We start from the raw sequence: 18,660 nt of genomic DNA, 5'->3' as shown, positions 1-18,660 counted from the left end.
TATCGAACATCGACATCGATTCACTGTTGGTCAAGTTGTATTGCTATTGTTAAATCGAAGAAAGGAGGCGTTTCTTGGATTGCGACAAGTTCTACGAAACGAGTCAGTAGTGGGGTCCATACTAAGGTAGACGGTGGTAAGTAAGTTCGATATAGGGTAAAAGAATTGTTATTAAATTATTTAAGCATAAATATTTTTTTAATAAAGTACAAGACATTTGACATACTTTGATAATTGTTACTTTTATTTATTTCTATTAATGATAAAATGATTAATTTAATAATTTAATGATTAATTGTAATTCACATTGAACATAATAGAAAGAAGAATTTGAGAAAAAATGTGCTAGCAAAATATATAACGAATTGCCAGGCGATATTAAGATGACCAATGATAACGATAATTTTATAAGAAAAATAAAGAAATACTATAAGGAAATTGAAGACAAAGAACACTGAAGAGTTATATATAAAGATATTTTAATTATAATAGATACTATATTAATAAAATAGTCAAATGAAATGTATATATAAAATATGAAAACTGTTTTTCATAATCTCTCATACCAGACACCTCTGCCTGACTGAGATATGAAAATAATGTATATATATAAATAAATAAATTTAATTAAAAAAAAAAAATAGTTTGAAAAATATATTGCCATAGTGCAACAAATGAAATATTTGGGATATATAAAAATATCAAATTACTTATTATGAGTAAAATTGATACGAATAAAAATAATCGGCATTTTTTTGAAACCCTGTTTCTTGGGTTAAAATAATTAGCACTTGTTTCGACACCCAATTTCTTGAATCAAAAAAATTGGCATTTTTTTTTGAAATCCAGTTTCTGGAAACAATTGCCACAGAGTAAGTTCATATTAGTTATTTTATTTACTTAAATTATTACTGATTATTTACTTAGTTTTATTTAATTTTTATTATTTTCCACTGAATGAAGACGTTATTGTTATTGGGATGTTATTAAATAAATTATAAAAATTATATTTCAAACACAAATTTACCAAAGAAAAGAGTCATAAAAATATGATTGCATATTTCTACTATTTCAAGGTATTTATATATCGTTATTTATTTTACTATATTTATATTATTTTATTATTACATTTATATTATTTTATTTTTGTATTTATATTATTTTATTTTTATATTTATATTATTTTATTATTATAATTTATATTATTTTATTATTATTTCATTATTATATTTATATTATTTTATTATTATATTTATGTTATAGCAAATAAAAAATGTATTAGATGTTATAACAAATAAGAAATGTATTAGAAGTTTACAAAAAGTAAAATAAATACCATAAAAAAATTAAAAAAATAACTAGTAATGTATGACATCGTTCCTTAAGCATTTTTTTCAAAATTGAAATTGAAAAAAAAAATTTTTTCTTTCTCTTCAAGCAGAAAGTTTTTTGAATCATTCAAATCGGATACTCCGTTCTCTCAAAAACTCGATTTCTATTTTCTGCACCTGCCCCTTTGCGAAAAACTAATCAGAACATCTCCCTATCAATAGGCATCGAATGTTTTTTGAACCATTTAAATCGGATAATCCGTGCGCCCGAAAACGTTGCCGAAAAATTGTATTTATACATACATACACGCACACACACACATCCATTTTTTCTGAGGTATGCCAAAATGTTCAGAAACCTTCAAAACGTGAAAAAATGTAAAAAATTTTAATTTCGATTTTTGGACGATTACAATAACTTACCCTACGGCAATTTATAAATGTAAATTAAATACATACATTGAACAGGATTAATTTCAACAGATTTATTGAAAAGCCTGTTAAATTTATTTTAAAAAGTGAGTATTATTAAAAATTTAGTTTGAATTTAAACATGTTATATAACAATGGCACGCAAATAAAAGATATTGATTTGTATAATGTTTATGTTACACTTTTTCAATCGAATTTCGATCAGTTTCTATTCGATACCTGTTTCACAACAATAGTGGGTGGGTAATTATTCAAAAGGCCAAAAACGGACGAAACTTTTGTCCTAGACGGGGTTGTAAAAATACCTTTGGTTGGGTTTAAAAATATATTTAAATTTCGGAAATTATTTGGACAAAAAAAATTCAGGCAAAACTAGTAATATAATAATCTAAATATTCTAATAATTTGGTAAGAATTTTAATTGAAAAGTATATTAAAATTATATAAAAACGGAAATTAAAATAGTAATGCAAATGCGAGGTCCTTTAAATCATTTTCAGGTAAGGTTTGGGTCAACCCCGTATTATTTACAGTTACAAAGTAGAAATATTTTGTGTAAAAACTTGTATTCACAAAAAAGGGATTAAATTAAATTTATAGATAATATTATTAATACAGAATGAAGAGGCATAAATGTGACAAATGTTTAGTTAGAAAATACGTGTAAAATTATATTAATTTTAACAGTATTTTAAAAACGAATAATTTTTTGCTGATTACAATTTATCTATTATAGAAATATTTATAATTAACGTTTTGTAGAGTAATTTCTTGTAATCGTCCAAAAATTAAAAATTACAATTTTTACAAATTTTTACGTTTCAAAATATAAATATAAATATAAACTAGTGGGATGTATGGCATCGTGCCTTAAGGCTAAATTGCTGGAACTTCCCGTACCGTAACGAAATGTTCGAGGAATAACTGAATGTTTTCAAATAGATTATTATTAATATTGTAACATTGTTTAATATTTATAAGAATAATATAAACTGAATTGCAAAGTTGAAGTTATTTGTTTAAAGTATATTAGAACGATATACAAAAAAAATTTTTTTTTGAAAAAAAAATTTGAAAAAGAATTATTTTGAAACAAACATTCCAAAATAAATTATTTTGTTAAAACAAGCAGAAATTTCTTTGAATCATTTAAATCGGACGTTTAGTTCTTTAAAAAACTGCTATATTTTTAACATTTAGCTCTGTATCTTCGAAATGGCTGAGCCTACCTTTGCCAAAAACTAATCACTACTTCTCCTTATCATTACAAATTTAAGGTTTTTTGGATTATTCAAATCGTATACTCCTATCTCTCAAAAACAGGATTTTTATGTTCTACACCCTTTGCTCTGTATCTCCGAAACGGCTGGATCTGCTTTTGACAAAAACTAATCACCACTTCTCCTCATCATTACAAATTGAATGTTTTTTGAATCATTCAAATTGGTCGATCCGTGGTGGTCCCGAAATCGTGGGCGCAAAAATGGCATCCATACATACATATATATACACACGTTCATTTTTTCTGAGGTATGCCAAAATGTTCAGAAACCTCTGAAACGTAAAGATATGCAAAAATTACCATTATCGATTTTTGGACGATTACAATAACTTACCCTATGGGAAGTTAATATAACAACAATTATTAGGAAAGCCTAGGAAAAGTTGTAAATATAAAATAGATACTAGTATATTATATATTACATCAATTGGCACTTTGTATCAATTTTTATCCCACAATTACGCTTTTTTTTTTCAAGATGTTAAAGATCTCTGATCTCGTGTAATAAATAACATATGACTTTACATCTAATATTACAATAATATTAGCAATAATAATAAATCGTAAAATGATATATTGACTTTTGTCGGCGGTTATCAGGCAAATGTCCGGACATTAAAAGATGCTGCTATTCTGTGTGAAGGACGTTTTGCTTATCTTAATTACACAAATCAGCACACAAACTAAATAAAGTCGACATAAAAGAATTAGGAGTAGATAAAGATAAATTAAAGCGCAAATTGGTCTTACGAGTAGCTTTGTACTGAGAGCCTCGGCCCTGCAACCCGGGTTCCAAATAAATCACAATTCGTTTCTAATAAAAAAATAGTAACTAACTTTGAAAAACAAATTGGCAACCAAATTGAATGAATTAAAAGTAGATAACTTTGCAAAACAAGTTTAAAATATCTTTTTTAATATTCTAGTTAATTATTCCAAATACCTGTTAGTGAACAAACTTAACTTCAATTAAATCATAAAAAAAATTTAAAACGATATTTAGTTTTAAGAGCTGGCTGTAGTAATAATGCGGATTAGGAACCACTGGTTCGGGGTTTGATACTTGATATCAATTTGTAATGATATTAGATTTTACATGACAGTTTAGATCTAAAATATGACCAATTGTCTTTCGGGCCATTGCTGCAAAAATAATTAAAAAGTCAAAAATATTATTCAAGCATGCTAAAATTAGAAAATTAGATATGAGCTTTACTGCAGGTTTGCTTTCTAACAAGTCATCTACTAAATTAACAAAACTAATGGTACATGGTATCATGCCCTCAGGAAAATTGCTGGAATTTTCCGTGCCATAATTTAAAATTTTTAAAGACATAATGTCTGGGACACTCTGGATATAAAAATATATTTACAAGTATAAATTAAGTTAGGAATACTAATTAAATATGTTAGAATACATCACAAATAAATTGTATATTGGAACCATTGGGTTGCCTTCTAATAACTATTTGTAAAATAAAAATAACAAAACAATAATGTTTTGAATAAGTAAAAAGCAAATAATTGCATACAATCAATGAAAACTTTGTATACTCTGAAATGGATCGATTATTATTAATAATACGTTTTATCTTCCAAAAAATTTTAAAAAAATCTGAACAGATTTTGAAAATTGAGAAACCATTAACAAGATATCAGTTGAAAATCGTTCCTGGCCAAGATCGGCAAGGGTGTTTCTTTTCCTTAAATGTTTTAATAAAATTTGTTACAGAAATTTAACATGGCAATAGACTCCATAGGCTAAAAACGAAATATATGGACCGATTCTGCCGCATAACAGAAAAATGTTATGGCAAGGCCATATTATGAAGAACTTTCCATACTAAATATTGATAAAAGCCACGTGGTTGCAATGCAGTCAGACATTTTTCTCAAGTTGCCAGATTGAAAACCTAACCTAAAAACCGCACAAATGTCTAAAAAACGATGTTAGATGATAGGGGTTTTCTGATCTAGCTTCATAACGTACGAGTGACGTTGCAGTTTATGTGTAAAACGCCTGAATGCACAGCAAATACATGGCATTTTGACAGTATTCAGTATGATTCAGTAGCATAATGTATGGAAGTTGGAACATAACATGACCTTGCCATAACATTGGTCTGTTGTGAGGCAGAATGGGCTTATAATCAGAAGCAACTTTTGAAAAAATCTTAACAAATTCTTATGACATCCTTAAGACAAATTTCTCTAAACAAAACTTCATAGTTCATTTATCGAACCCTGATTAAATTAATTCTTATACGCATTTAACAGATCCATGAAACAATTTCATATCTCGAATTTCGAATTGATTTCTATGTATGTGCAATATAAATAATGATGTATAGATCGACTTTTGTTTATTTACCATAGACAATACACATATGAGAATAACGTAATCTATTGAATTGTTAATATTGTTTGCAATTGATATTGATATAGACAATAAGTGAACGGCGACAACTAACTGCGTTTTAACCTATGGCCTTCTTATTTGACCACTTCTGCATTTTTCTGGTAAATCGAGTAGTTGTAAAAGTTCCAAGGGTTTGGTAATAAAAGATACAAAAATTAATTTCGATTAAATTTATATTCAATTTAATGTTTATGCAACTAGAGGTAATCAGTTCACAAATTGATTAATGCAACGTAAACTAATTTTGGATATTTATCAGTATAAGATTTTTTTTTGGCGAATAAAGTACTTTTAAAAATTTTGGTTTGCAAGGATATAAAACTTGAATTTATTTTAACTTATGTAATATTTTATTTGGATGTAATCACATTTTTTCTAATGGCAACCAGTTCAGAAGATAATCAATATGATATGATCTAATTTTGACCAAGTGTTTGGATAAGATTTGATCGCAAATGCATTTTTCTAGAAAATAGAGTAATTGTAAAAGATCAAGAAAGTTTAATTTAGGTCAAATTATATGAATGTTACAAGTTGCAAATGACTTTCTGAATAAAACTGCTGACTATTTGTTCACAAAGTTATTAGGAAAATATCATCCAATATAAGATTTTTGCATTTTCTGGAGAAATTGAGGATTTGTAAAAGATTTGAAGGCATTGTTATAGAAATACCCAGTTTTTTTTAAATAAAATATTAGATTATTCAATATAATACTTAAATTTGGTGTACTTGCACAAATTATCTAGCATTATCAGCCAGTTCAGAAGATAATCAATATAATATGATCTAATTTTGTACAAGTGTTTGGATAAGATTTGATCACAACTGTATTTTTCTAGAAAATATTGTTTTTGTAGAAGTTTTAGCAAAAAAAGATCAAGAAAGTTTAATTTAGATCAGATTATATAAGTTGCAAATGACTTTCCGAATAGAACTGCTGACTATATTGGATAAGATTTGTTCGCTTCTGGATATTTTCAGAAAATGTTGAATTTATAAAAGAAATAGAGTAGGATATTTGTGTTTCATATAAATAACAAATTGCAAACTTTGAATTTTTTTCGAAGTTTCAAGTCATTCTGTATCAAAATTAGAATGGAAAATTATTAAAATTTAATAAAACGAGTCCAAAATCACAAAACAATTTTAAAAATCAGAACGCTTACATACAATATAAAGGGTTTTAATTGGATTATTTTCATCACATTTGCTACAGTAATCAAATTGGGAGTAATAGCAAAAATTTTCTAGGACTAATAAGTAGTTCATAAAGAGATAAATGCAAGATGTTCCAATTTTGGATAAGTGCTTATAAAATAATCATTGTCTCTTGTTTGATAAATCTAAAAATTTTCTGGAGAATGGAGTGTTTGTAAAAGATCTAAGTGGTATTAAAAAACATAAAAGTTAGATTTAGATTTAATTAGAAAATTTTCTAAACCTAACTAGTTTGCAAGGTGATCAATATAATATGATCTATTTTGGATAAGTATGTTTGGATAATATATCTATCTTATTTGATCACTGTATTTTTGTGAAAAATGCAGAAGTGAAGTATATGTAAAAAATCTAAGGATCTTCAAGTGTTATATAACAATTTTCAAATTTTTCTAGCGCTCATTAGATTACAAAATAATTGTATTAATATAAGACGATCTACTTTTTGAAAACTATTATAAATTTATGTAAAAAATATAGCATTGAATTTATGTAATGATATAACATTGAATAATCTTGGTTTTTCATATTAAACTTTGATATAGCTGCTTTAATATTTAAATTGAACAAAAATTGGACATTGGACAAATTCACGAAATAATTATTACATTTGGTCCAATTTTTAGAAAAGAAAATTTTCCTGGTAAATAATATATTTATAAAAGACCGAAATGTCTGGTAGTTAAAAATTAAACTAAACGAATTTTACATAAAACTTTAACCTAAAATAATTTGGAATAGTAGAACAAATGTTATACTAAATATTAGCAAAATAATTGATATTAATATTGATCTAAATTTGAAATTTTTTAAAGAATATTTCTTGATTATTTCTGTATTTTTTTAGTGCATGAAGTAATTCTAAAATAATTAGTATTTATATTAAAGATCTCATACTTTTAATTAATATTTATTATTATTCAACATGGCTCATATAAAATATTTTAACTGAAAATTACATGGAGAAATATAGCAGCAATAAAATTATTAAAAAATCCATTTGTTATTAAAATTCACAGTTTGAATTTTCCAAAATTCATCTAATTTTCATAATTTTGCATTATGTTACGATCAAAATCATTTGTTGCATTTCGTTTGTTAAAATAAGCAAACTTTTTGTTTGTTAAAATGAGTTCATTCTTTAATTTTTTTCTTAGAAGAAATAAAACTATCGAATAAAAAAAGAAAGTTTTTTAGGTGAACATAGGTGAATTTTTTTTTGTGTAGATAAATTTAGTGAAAACTAATTAAGGGTTATCATATTTTTAATTAATATTTATTATTAGTATTATTATCATTCATTTTATATTATTACTGATTTTTTTTGAATTTTACATGGACAAATATCTTCTATCTGCCATACAATTATTATAAAATCCATTTTTATAAGAATTTTCTAAAATTTATCTAATTTTCATCATTTAGCATTATGTTATGCTCAAAATCTATTGTTGTAATATAAAATTATTCGTTTGTTAAAATAATTTCATGCATTGAATTTTCAATTTTTTTCTTACACAAAATAGAACTATCGAATGAAAAAGAAAATAGTTATTTGTGTAAAACTCGATTTAAATTATGGCTTTTAGATGCAAAATATAAAATTCATAATGTGAATCTAAGTGGTAAGCTCGAAAAATTTAACACAATCTATTTTTTAAAAACAGGTAATCGTTTTCTAACTATATGAATTGAAACTTATATTGAAATTTTAGTTGAAGTTTGATTTAAACAAAATTAGTTCCTAAAGCGCAATTCATTAATTATCAAACTCAAAAATATTATTTGAAATTTCTAGAGAGATTTTGAACACTAAACCCTAAAAATTGCCTCATGGTAAAGCTTGAAATCAAATCATCTCACGGTACAATTTTCTTTCAAAATTCTCCTAACCGATATCGTATCTCTTAAAACAAAAGAATGTTTGCAAAACCCACTACCTACTATTAATTGAATGAACATATTGAAAAATTATCACAATAAATTTTATTTGCATTAACAAATCCCACGCCGGTAAACAATTCAATTCGATATGATTCACTAACTACAATATTAATCAGTATGTGAATTTTAAACAAATTTCCCACACAAGAATTTATATAAACTATTATTATTAATCGACAAGATAAAACAATAATTATCGTAGATAGAAAAGTATATAAAATAATCAATTAAGTAGATAATTTATAAATGCGCATAAAATTTAGAGACAGACAGGCGGACAGACGGACTTCTAATGTGATGATAAATAATTATTGTTGCGTTTATCTGAAGACAAATTTATTTTGAAATTTAGTATGAAAGTTGGTGGAAGAAATTATTGACTTTCCTAAAGAAATGTTAATTTTACTAGCTAGAATATATGATTTGCTAGTTTGAATTTTTAACTTCCCGAAGAAAAAGTTTGTTTTCATAAAAAAATTGGACTCGCTAATTTTATGTTTTCTCGACGTTTCAAGCCATTCTGAATCGAATGAGACCAAATTTCAAAATTCATCAAAGTTTGAGAAAATGAGTAGTATATTTGACGTTTGTCAAAATTAAAATTAGACGATTTATTTGGTATAACGATAGAGTGATTGGTCTTAATGAACATACCAAATCATTAAAGTCCTATGGAAACTAATTCAAGTATAAAAATTAACGTTTTTTGAAAATTTGCTTTTAGAAAATACTCCGAGTTAACATGTTCGTTCGTTTTCAATTATGTGTAATGAATCCACTCGGAATACTTTTAATCACTCATAAATTAATTAATTTTTTATTGATTAAGTCGATTATTTACACATATCGGGAAGTTCATATAACTTGCCTCAAGGCAAAATACCAATACCAACTAGTTTATTTAAATTTCTTCTCTGCTCTACAATTATGCCTCATGACTAATTTTTGTTAACCAAACGAAATAATCTGCTCCTTACACACATTCAAAAAGAATTATATAAATTTATCATCATTTTCTCACGGTTTCAATTTTAAGAGCAAAACGACGCGTTATAGATAACAAAATTTGGATTCTACGAAATATTTTGTGCATTTAATTAACTTTTGTCCTAATAAATATTTTTCGTTTTGATATTTGTACGATGAACTAGTTTAAATCGGTTTGATAGATTTAAACGCAAAATGGTAATAGATAGATAGCGACGTAGATTTAATACAAATAATTATACATTTGATTAAAAAAAATTTTGGATACCCGATAATAAAAATGCCTGAATCAGAAGAATATTTTACCCTGCTCCCCGCAAATAATTATAATGAACATAATAAAACAATAAGATATTTGTGCCGTGTACTAAACGTAAGTTTATTGAAATAATTTCTATATTATTCGTAGTTTCTATAATTTTTTGAAGTTATTAAAATAGAAAATATTTTTTAAGGCAAGACAGATATTACAGCTGTTCAAAGAATGAGATTATATCGCCAGCGAAAAAAAAATACAAGCAGTCAATGAATGTATGCTAATTTTAATTACATGAAGTTCTTCAAATATTTGTTCAGGCGTTGTTTAACATAATCCACAGTGTGAACGTATATTATAGAATATATTAATTGGCAAATACTTAATTTCTCTAATAAAGGTTTATTTCCATAGGATAATTACAATAACAAACCGATCGTGTCAAATTTGAAGTATGACTTTAATTACATTATTGTTTTTAAATATCATACATGTTTTTAACGTTATTATAAATATATAATTTATAATTTATCATTATATAAATGTGTATAATGGTTGACATTAATGAATGTATGCATCAGGAGTGTTACCATATTACTGATGAACATTATTCAAAATTGATGATGTATTTATTTTTAACTTAAATGCCATCTCGTACGGTAGCAAAAAAGTTTTACTTCAATCTCGTGTGAACCTTACGCGCACTCTTTTTTTTGTTTTTATTTATATACATTTAGAATTGCTGTAGAACGTACTCAGAATTATTTCTAAGATTGGAAAGTATTAAAATTGCTTCCAATATCAAACGCCTCAGAAATTTGTTCTATGAAAATCAAATTAATTGCTCAGATTGTGATTTAATATATATCGGTGTAACTAGCCAAAATTTAATAAAACAATTTCAGTAACACAAAAACAATTCCAAAAATCCTAAACCATTTAAAACTATGCTAATAGAACACATACACACATCAAAACACAATATAGACATATTTAACCCGACTCTTAAGACAAAAATTGATTTAGAAAACGTTTTGCAAAAGAGTGTTTCATTAAACTATATAATAAAATAAACGAAATGATACTGGATCCTTTCGTGATACAAATAGATAATTTTTGATAAATTAATGAAACGACTTCAGTAACACAAAAACACTAGAAGATAATTTATTTAGAAGACGTTTTGCTGAAAAAGGAATAAACGCAATGACACTCCATTCTTTCGAGATACAAACTGTTCATTTTTGGATTATGTTTCAAAGCGTGTTAAGTCATAAAAATATGAGAAAAAAAATTTCATAGTAAATTTCTCAAGTGTTTCTCTCATGTTAAAAAATATATTTATAAAAATTCATATATATATATATATATATATATATATATATATATAAATCTACAAAAAATTTATTTCGACTTACCATACATAGCACAAGGTCTTTCCAACGTCGGAGGTCTATTATTTCTACCAATTGTAGCATGTCTTTTCTGAACAGACTGCTGTTGACCATTTGTCGTTGTTGATTCTGAATCAATATTATTATTATTATTCGCCAACAATAATCCTTGCCATCTCGAACAATCCCAAGGCTCGGAGAAGACAGTGCCATCGTCACTTTCTCGTGACGATAATGGACCTAAAAAATAGAAAAAATCAAGTTAATCACAGGATTCTCAAAAAACATTTTAAAACATTTTAAATTGAAAGGTTTTAGAATACCTGAAGTAATTCGTCCTTCCACATTATCATAGGCAGACATTCTACTGGTTTGTTCAGAACTATTGCAACTTGTGATTGTTGGTTCTGGTAAACCGAGATCGGGTAATCGTTTTGCAATCATCTGTGGAAGTAATAAAGTTAATAAAAGACAATAACCAGAACTAGTTGGTATTGGTATTTTGCCTTGAGGCAAGTTACATGAACTTCCCGATATGTGTAAATAATCGACTTAATCAATAAAAAATAAATTAATTTATGAGTGATTAAAAGTATTCCGAGTGGATTTATTACACATTATTGAAAATGAACGAACGAACACGTTAATTCGAAGTATTTTCTAAAAGCAAATTTTCAAAAATCAATAACTTTTATAATTGATCCAGTTTCCATATTACTTTAATGGTTTACTATGTTCAAGACCAAGTACTCTGTCGTTATACAAAATAAATCATCTAATTTGTATTTTAACAAACGTCAAAAAAACTACTCATTTTCTCAAACTTTGATGAATTTTTAAAATGAAACAACTTGTCGAAAGGCCGTAATATTTCAGTTAAGTTCTATAAGACCATAATATTATATACATCGCCAAAAAAAGTTCCATTAAAATCGGCTTAATTTTTTTTTTCAACAGTTAATTACAAGAAAACGGCTCGGTAGATTTTCACCTAAAACTAATCAGTATCATTCCCAACTAATATCTTTCGAACAGTTTTTGAATTTTTAAAATCGATTCGGTAGCATGAGCCTAAATGTGGACGAAAAGTTTAACTCTTTTTTTTTAATTACAAAGAAACGGCTCAGCGGATCGTCTCACAAAACTGACAAACGATAGTCCTCATTGAGATACATCAAATGGCTTTTAAATTTCTGAAATCGGTTCAGGCGTTTTTGATAAAACGTCGATGAAAGGTCCAATTTTGACAAATGCCGAAAAAAGCGATACTAATTTTTGCAAACTTTGACGAATTTTTAAAATTAAACGACTTGTCGTACGACCCTAATATTTTAGTATAATCTACAAGACTATGATATCTACAGTCACAACAAAACATTAAAAGCGGTCAATTTTTTTTTTAAACTTTATTACAAGGAAACGGCCTGGCCGACCGTTACCAAAAACTAATCGGCACGATTCCCAACCAATATCTTTCGAACAGTTTTTGAATTTTCAAGATCGAATCAGAATTGCTGGCTAAAACGCAGACGAAAAATTATTCACTTTTCTGCGATTTACAAAAAAACGGTTTGGCCGATCGTCGCACAAAACTTAGAAACGCTAGTCGTCATCAAGATACATCGAATGGCTTAAATTTTTGAAATCGGTCCAGCCGTTTTTAGGGAAAACGTCGATTTACGGCAAAAAATCTGTTCACACACACACACACATACTTTTTCCTTAAATTTGGTCTCATTCGATTCAGAATGGCTTGAAACGTCGAGAAAACATGAAATTAGCGAGTCGGATTTTTTGATGAAAACATAAACTTCTCCTTCGGAAAGTTAATAATTGATTATATATATATATATATATATATATATATATATATATATTACCTCTCGGATTGTTATTTTAGGCCCAGATGGAGGATCTATCAAATCATCTTCATTATGTAGATCTGATGGAAACCCTATTCTCGACCAATCGGCTTCATTGCCAGTAATTGGCATGTCGAAAGGAGTTTCTTGTTCGAGATCACCTCGAGCTAAAAAAATTGGTCTTAGAGTATATTCTTATTACCAATAAATAAAAATAATGTTATGTTTATTTTCTTACCTACAAACTCCCAGCTCCTATCAACAGTCCAAGCATCACCTTTCCTTCGTCTAGCAACAGATTTTCGTTGAAGATCATCAACAGAGCCAAGAAGAAGTTGCTGCTGCGACTGTTGTCCATTCCAAACTGAACCTGCTCCAAGAGCAGGACCTCCAAAATTCGACGAAGACAATTCTTCGCTCGAATCAATTCTTTGTAAAGCTGGATGAGGTGGAAATCTTGAACCAAAGGCGTAGAACGAACTCGAGTCGCGTCCACTTGATGGTTCACTATGCCTAAAAAATAAAACAAAACTAGTGGTGTATGCCATCGTGCCTTAAGGCAAATTGCTGGAACTTTCCGTACCGTAATGAAATATTCGAGAAATTTTAAACGTTTTCAAATATATTATTACAAATACTGTAACTTTCATTATTTTTCCTATCTTGTTATATCTGAGCAAATCAAATGTAAATCATAAATCAATTTATCTCCAGAACGTTAACAATCGTCATTTCATTTCGAATTCAATTTAAAAAAAAAGTTGCCTAATTTACACAAAATTGAAAAAGTGCTCCCGTATAGTCACAGTCTAAACGCATTTGTAAATATTTCTGTGCAATATTTTCACTTATACTGTGCTTAGCTTGGCGGCATTTTCACATTTTTCAATAGTTTTCACAAAATTGAAAAAGTGCTCCAGCAGTATATAAACAGTCTAAACGCACTTGGGTAAACATTTGTACCAGAGTGGCGCTTAGACTGTGCTTAGCCTGGGTAATTTTTTGAACTTTTAATCCAAAATTACAAAAATATTTTATGGAAAATAAGAAAAGGTGTAATAATTTTTAACTTCCCTTCTTTCTTTTATGTATCTTTACGTTTCAAAACCTTTTAAACATTTTGGCATACCTTAGAAAAAATGGATGTGTGTGTGTGTATGTGTGTGTGCGCGTGTATGTACGTGTGTGCGGATACAAATTTTCGTCGACGATTTCGGGAACACGGATGAAGCGAGTTGAATAATTCAAAAAACATTCAATTTGTATTGATAAGGAGACGTGCTGATTAGCTTTTGGCAAAGGCAGGTCTAGCCATTTCGAAGATACGGAGCAAAAAGTGCCAAAAAATGGTAACTCGGTTTTTAAGAGAACGAAACGTCCGATTTTAATAATTCAAAAAACATTTTACTTGTATTGACAAGATGAAGAATTAATCATGAAGGCGGGTCTAGCGGTTTCAGAGATCTAGTGAAAAAAGTAAAAAAATGCCATTTGGCGGTCAAAAATGATCATTAGACATATGCACATCAAATTATCAGATATTTTACAGAGATTTTAATAATCAGCATAAATTTTGATTACATTCCTATGGGTTCTGTACCAATGTTTATACCTTACACGGCGCCGCGGCGCTTACGCGCTTTGACATTTCGTCTTTATGCATAATGTTTGCTTAAAGCAGTACGATTGCTTTGAAAAAAAGTTCAGAATTTCCAAAATATGTCAAAATAAAGAAATAAAAATTTCCAAAATAAATTAAAAAAAATTTTTTTCAAGAAAAAAGTAATTTTTTGTCAAATTTATAGTTTCTCAAAAATCTAATTTGTTCGAAGTCAATTATTTTCAACAATGTTAATCTTTTTAAAAAAATAATAATTTTTGGTACGGGAAGTTCCAGAAATTTGTCTTAAGGCACGATGCCATGCGCCCCACTAGTTTATATTTATATTTATATTTGTATTTATTTATATTTAGTTTATCCTCAAAAGCAATTGTTTTGTCAATACAAGCAGAAAGTTTTTTAGATCATTCAAATCAGACGCTTAGTTCACTCAAAAACTGCCATTTTTTGCACATTTAGCTCTGTATCTTCGAAATGACGGAACCTGTCTTTGCCAAAAACTAATCACCTCTTCTCCCAATCATTACGAATTGAATGTTTTTTAGATCATTCAAATCCGATACTCCGTTCTCTCAAAAACTCGATTTGCATTTTCTACACTCTTTGCTCCGTATCTCCGTAACGGCTGGACCTGCCTTTGCCGAAAACAAATCAGCACATCTCCTTATCAATAGGGATCGAATGTTGTTTAAATCATTCGAATCGATTGATCTGTGCGCCCGAAAACGTGACTGAAGAATTGTATCCTTACATACATACATACACACACACACACACACACACACATACATCCATTTTTTCTAAGGTATGCCAAAATGTTCAGAAACCTCTGAAACGTAAAGATATATAAAAATTTTCATTTCTGATTTTTTTGCGATTACAATAACTTACCCTACGGGAAGTTAATAACAGACAAAGTTTATATTACCTCAATCCAATTCCAGTCCCTTTAGGTCTTCTCAAAACAATCTGTTGTCTTATTATGGCATCAGCAGGTTCTGCATAAAAAGGACTATTTCCACCTCCGTTACCAGCAGCCGGTGATTCTGCTGCAGGTGGAAGTTCTGCTTCGTTTGCAGGATTTTCGTTCGTTGCCAATTCGGATCGAGTTTTTGTCGTGGTTGTACTTGTCGTGGTACTGCCAGCTTCTAAAGGACTCAGCACGTTGCCATTGAGGGACGTTACACAACTTGGGGCTGAAAAAAAATTAGTTAAAATATTTGTATGAAGATTTAGATTTTGGATAAATTGTCATTTACAACTTACGTGTGTGATCGGAGAGCAAATCAGGCCTATGCTTGTTGTTTTGGGCGTTGATTAAGGCAGCGTCATGCGGACCCCAAACGTCTTCGTAGTCCGACGCCTTATCACCAGGACCACTTCTGCAGTATATACTTGGTGACTCCAAAATATCACTTTCCTGAAGAAATGAAAAATGTAAAACTAGTTGGTATTGGTATTTTGCCTTGAGGCAAGTTACATGAACTTCCCGATATAAACGAACACGTTAACTCGGAGTATTTTTTAGAAGCAAATTTTCAAAAATCAATGATTTTCATAATTGAACCAGTTTCCGTAGGACTTTAATGGTTTAGTAAGTTCATTAAGACCAAAGTACTCTATCGTCATACCAAGTCAATCGTCTAATTTTAATTTTAACAAATATCAACAAAACTACTCATTTTCTCAAACTTTGATGATTTTTTAAAATTAAACTACATGTTGTAAAGCCGTGATATTTGAGTAAGTTCTATAAGACCATGATATATATATCGCCAAAAAAAATTCCATAAAAATCGGCTTAAATTTTTTTTTCAACATTTAATTACAAGAAAACGGCTCGGTAAATTTTCATCTAAAACTAATCAGTATCATTCCCAACCAATATTTTTCGAACAGTTTTTGATTTTTCAAAATCGATTCGGTAGTATGAGCTTAAATGTGAACAAAACGTTTAACACTTTTTCCAAATGACAAAGAAACGGCTTGGAGGATCGTCGCACAAAACTGACAAACGATAATCCTCATCGAGATACATCAAATGGCTTTTAAATTTCTAAAATCGGTTCAGGCGTTTTTGAGAAAACGTCGATTAAAGGTCTAATTTTGGCAAATACCAAAAAAAACGGCCAATTTTTGCAAACTTTGAACGAATTTTTAAAGTTAAACCAGTTGTCGTAGGGCCGTAACATTTAAGTATGATCTATAAGACTATGGTATCTACCGTCAAAAAAATAATAATAAAAATCGTCGAAAAACATTTTTTTAACACTTTATTACAAGAAAACGGCCCGGCCGATTTCTACCAAAAACTAATCAGCACGATTCCCAACCAATATCTTTCGAACGATTTTTGAATTCTCAGAATCGATTCAAAATTGCGGGCTAAAACGTGGATGAATTGTTTTCACTTTTCTGCGATTTACAAAGAAACGGCTCGGCCGATCGTAGCGCAAAACTGCCAAACGATAATCCTCATCGAGATACATCGAATTGCTTTTAAATTTTTGAAATCGGTCCAGCTGTTTTTGAGAAAACGTCGATTTACGGCAAAAAATCTGTTCACATACACAAACACACATACTTTTCCCATATTTGGTCTCATTCGATTCAGAATGGCTTGGAACGTCGAGAAAACATAAAATTTTTCATCGATTTTTTTGATGAAAACATAAACTTATCCTTCGAGAAGTTAAAAAAGCCTAACACGTAACCAGATATTCTCATTGACTTCCCGTAGGGTAGTTATAGTAATGGATCGAAAATCAAAAATGAAAATTTTTACATTTCTCGACGTTTTGAAGGTTTCTGAACATTTTGGCATACCTCAGAAAAAATGGATGTGTGTGTGTTTTGTATGTCCGTATTTAAATGATCTCAGAAACATTCAATTTGTAATGATTGGGAGAAGAGGTGATTAGCTTTTGGCAAAGACAGGTCCCGCCATTTCGAAGATACAAAGCTAAATGTGCAAAAAATTGCAGTTTTTGAGTGAACTAAGCGTCCGATTTGAATGATCTAAAAAACTTTCTGCTAGTATTGACAAAACAATTGCTTTTAAGGATAAAAAATTATTACATCTTTTTTATTTTCCATAAAATATTTTTGTAATTTTGGATTAAAAATTCGAAAAATTACCCAGGCTAAGCACAGTCTAAGCGCCACTCTGGTACAAATGTTTACCCAAGTGCGTTTAGACTGATTACGTAAAGGAGCACTTTTCCAATTTTGTGAAAACTATTGAAAAATGTGAAAATGCCGCGAAGCTAAGCACAGCATAAGTGAAAATGTGGCACAGAATTATTTGCAAATGCGTTTAGACTGTAACTATGCGGGAGCACTTTTTCAATTTTGTGTAGATTAGGCAACTATTTTTTTGAAATTGAATTCGAAATGAAATGATGGACGATTGTTAATGCTCTGGAGATAAATTGATTTATGATTTACATTTGATTTGCTCGGGTATAACAAGATAGCAAAAATAATGAAAGTTATAGTATTTGTAATAATATATTTGAAAACGTTTAAAATTTCTCGAATATTCCATTACGGTACGGGAAGTTTCAGCAATTTGCCTTAAGGCACGATGCCATACACCACTAGTTGAGAGATTGGATCATCTCATTCGAATGATTCAGTAAACATTTTGATTATGTTGACAGTGCGACGAAATGATTAGTTTTTGAAGAAGACAATTTTTAATTTCAAAATATCTAAAATGATTCGGATTTTGATTTTAATTCTGGCAAAAATTATAAAGCTCGCTTATATACTTAAAGTCAATAATTTGAACTTTGCAATTCAGTTTAAAAAATTCTTAGAAAATTGATACAAAGAAATCCTCTATTCTTATTCCGCTTGATTAGGTTTTATTTATTTACTTTTCATACAAACATATATAAACGTCTTCG

The 18,660-nt window shown here is 28.7% G+C and overlaps 2 protein-coding genes across 2 annotated transcripts in view; both read right to left on the bottom strand.

Moving 5' to 3' along the window:
- Positions 1-11,386, bottom strand: part of LOC113388986 (protein sprint) — a 32,256-nt gene extending 20,870 nt beyond the window's left edge. Inside the window, exon 1 of the mRNA XM_026626020.1 lies at positions 11,291-11,386. Within this exon, the coding sequence (XP_026481805.1) occupies positions 11,291-11,297 (7 nt within the window). The 5' untranslated portion in view covers positions 11,298-11,386. The remainder of the gene's footprint in view (positions 1-11,290) is intronic.
- Positions 11,329-18,660, bottom strand: part of LOC113389557 (protein sprint-like) — a 68,902-nt gene continuing 61,570 nt past the window's right edge. Inside the window, exons 10-16 of the mRNA XM_026626578.1 lie at positions 16,016-16,169; positions 15,678-15,945; positions 13,367-13,641; positions 13,147-13,295; positions 11,590-11,710; positions 11,424-11,506; positions 11,329-11,334 (exon numbers count right to left, since the gene is read on the bottom strand). Of these exons, the coding sequence (XP_026482363.1) occupies positions 11,329-11,334; positions 11,424-11,506; positions 11,590-11,710; positions 13,147-13,295; positions 13,367-13,641; positions 15,678-15,945; positions 16,016-16,169 (1,056 nt within the window). The remainder of the gene's footprint in view (positions 11,335-11,423; positions 11,507-11,589; positions 11,711-13,146; positions 13,296-13,366; positions 13,642-15,677; positions 15,946-16,015; positions 16,170-18,660) is intronic.

The sequence above is a fragment of the Ctenocephalides felis genome, unplaced genomic scaffold (genome assembly GCF_003426905.1).
Source record: "Ctenocephalides felis isolate EL2017-DRISC unplaced genomic scaffold, ASM342690v1 CF-g0.4_SCAFFOLD_03573, whole genome shotgun sequence".
Taxonomy (NCBI): domain Eukaryota; kingdom Metazoa; phylum Arthropoda; class Insecta; order Siphonaptera; family Pulicidae; genus Ctenocephalides; species Ctenocephalides felis.
Note: the sequence above shows the minus strand (reverse complement) of the source record. Positions and strands in the feature narration are given on the sequence as shown.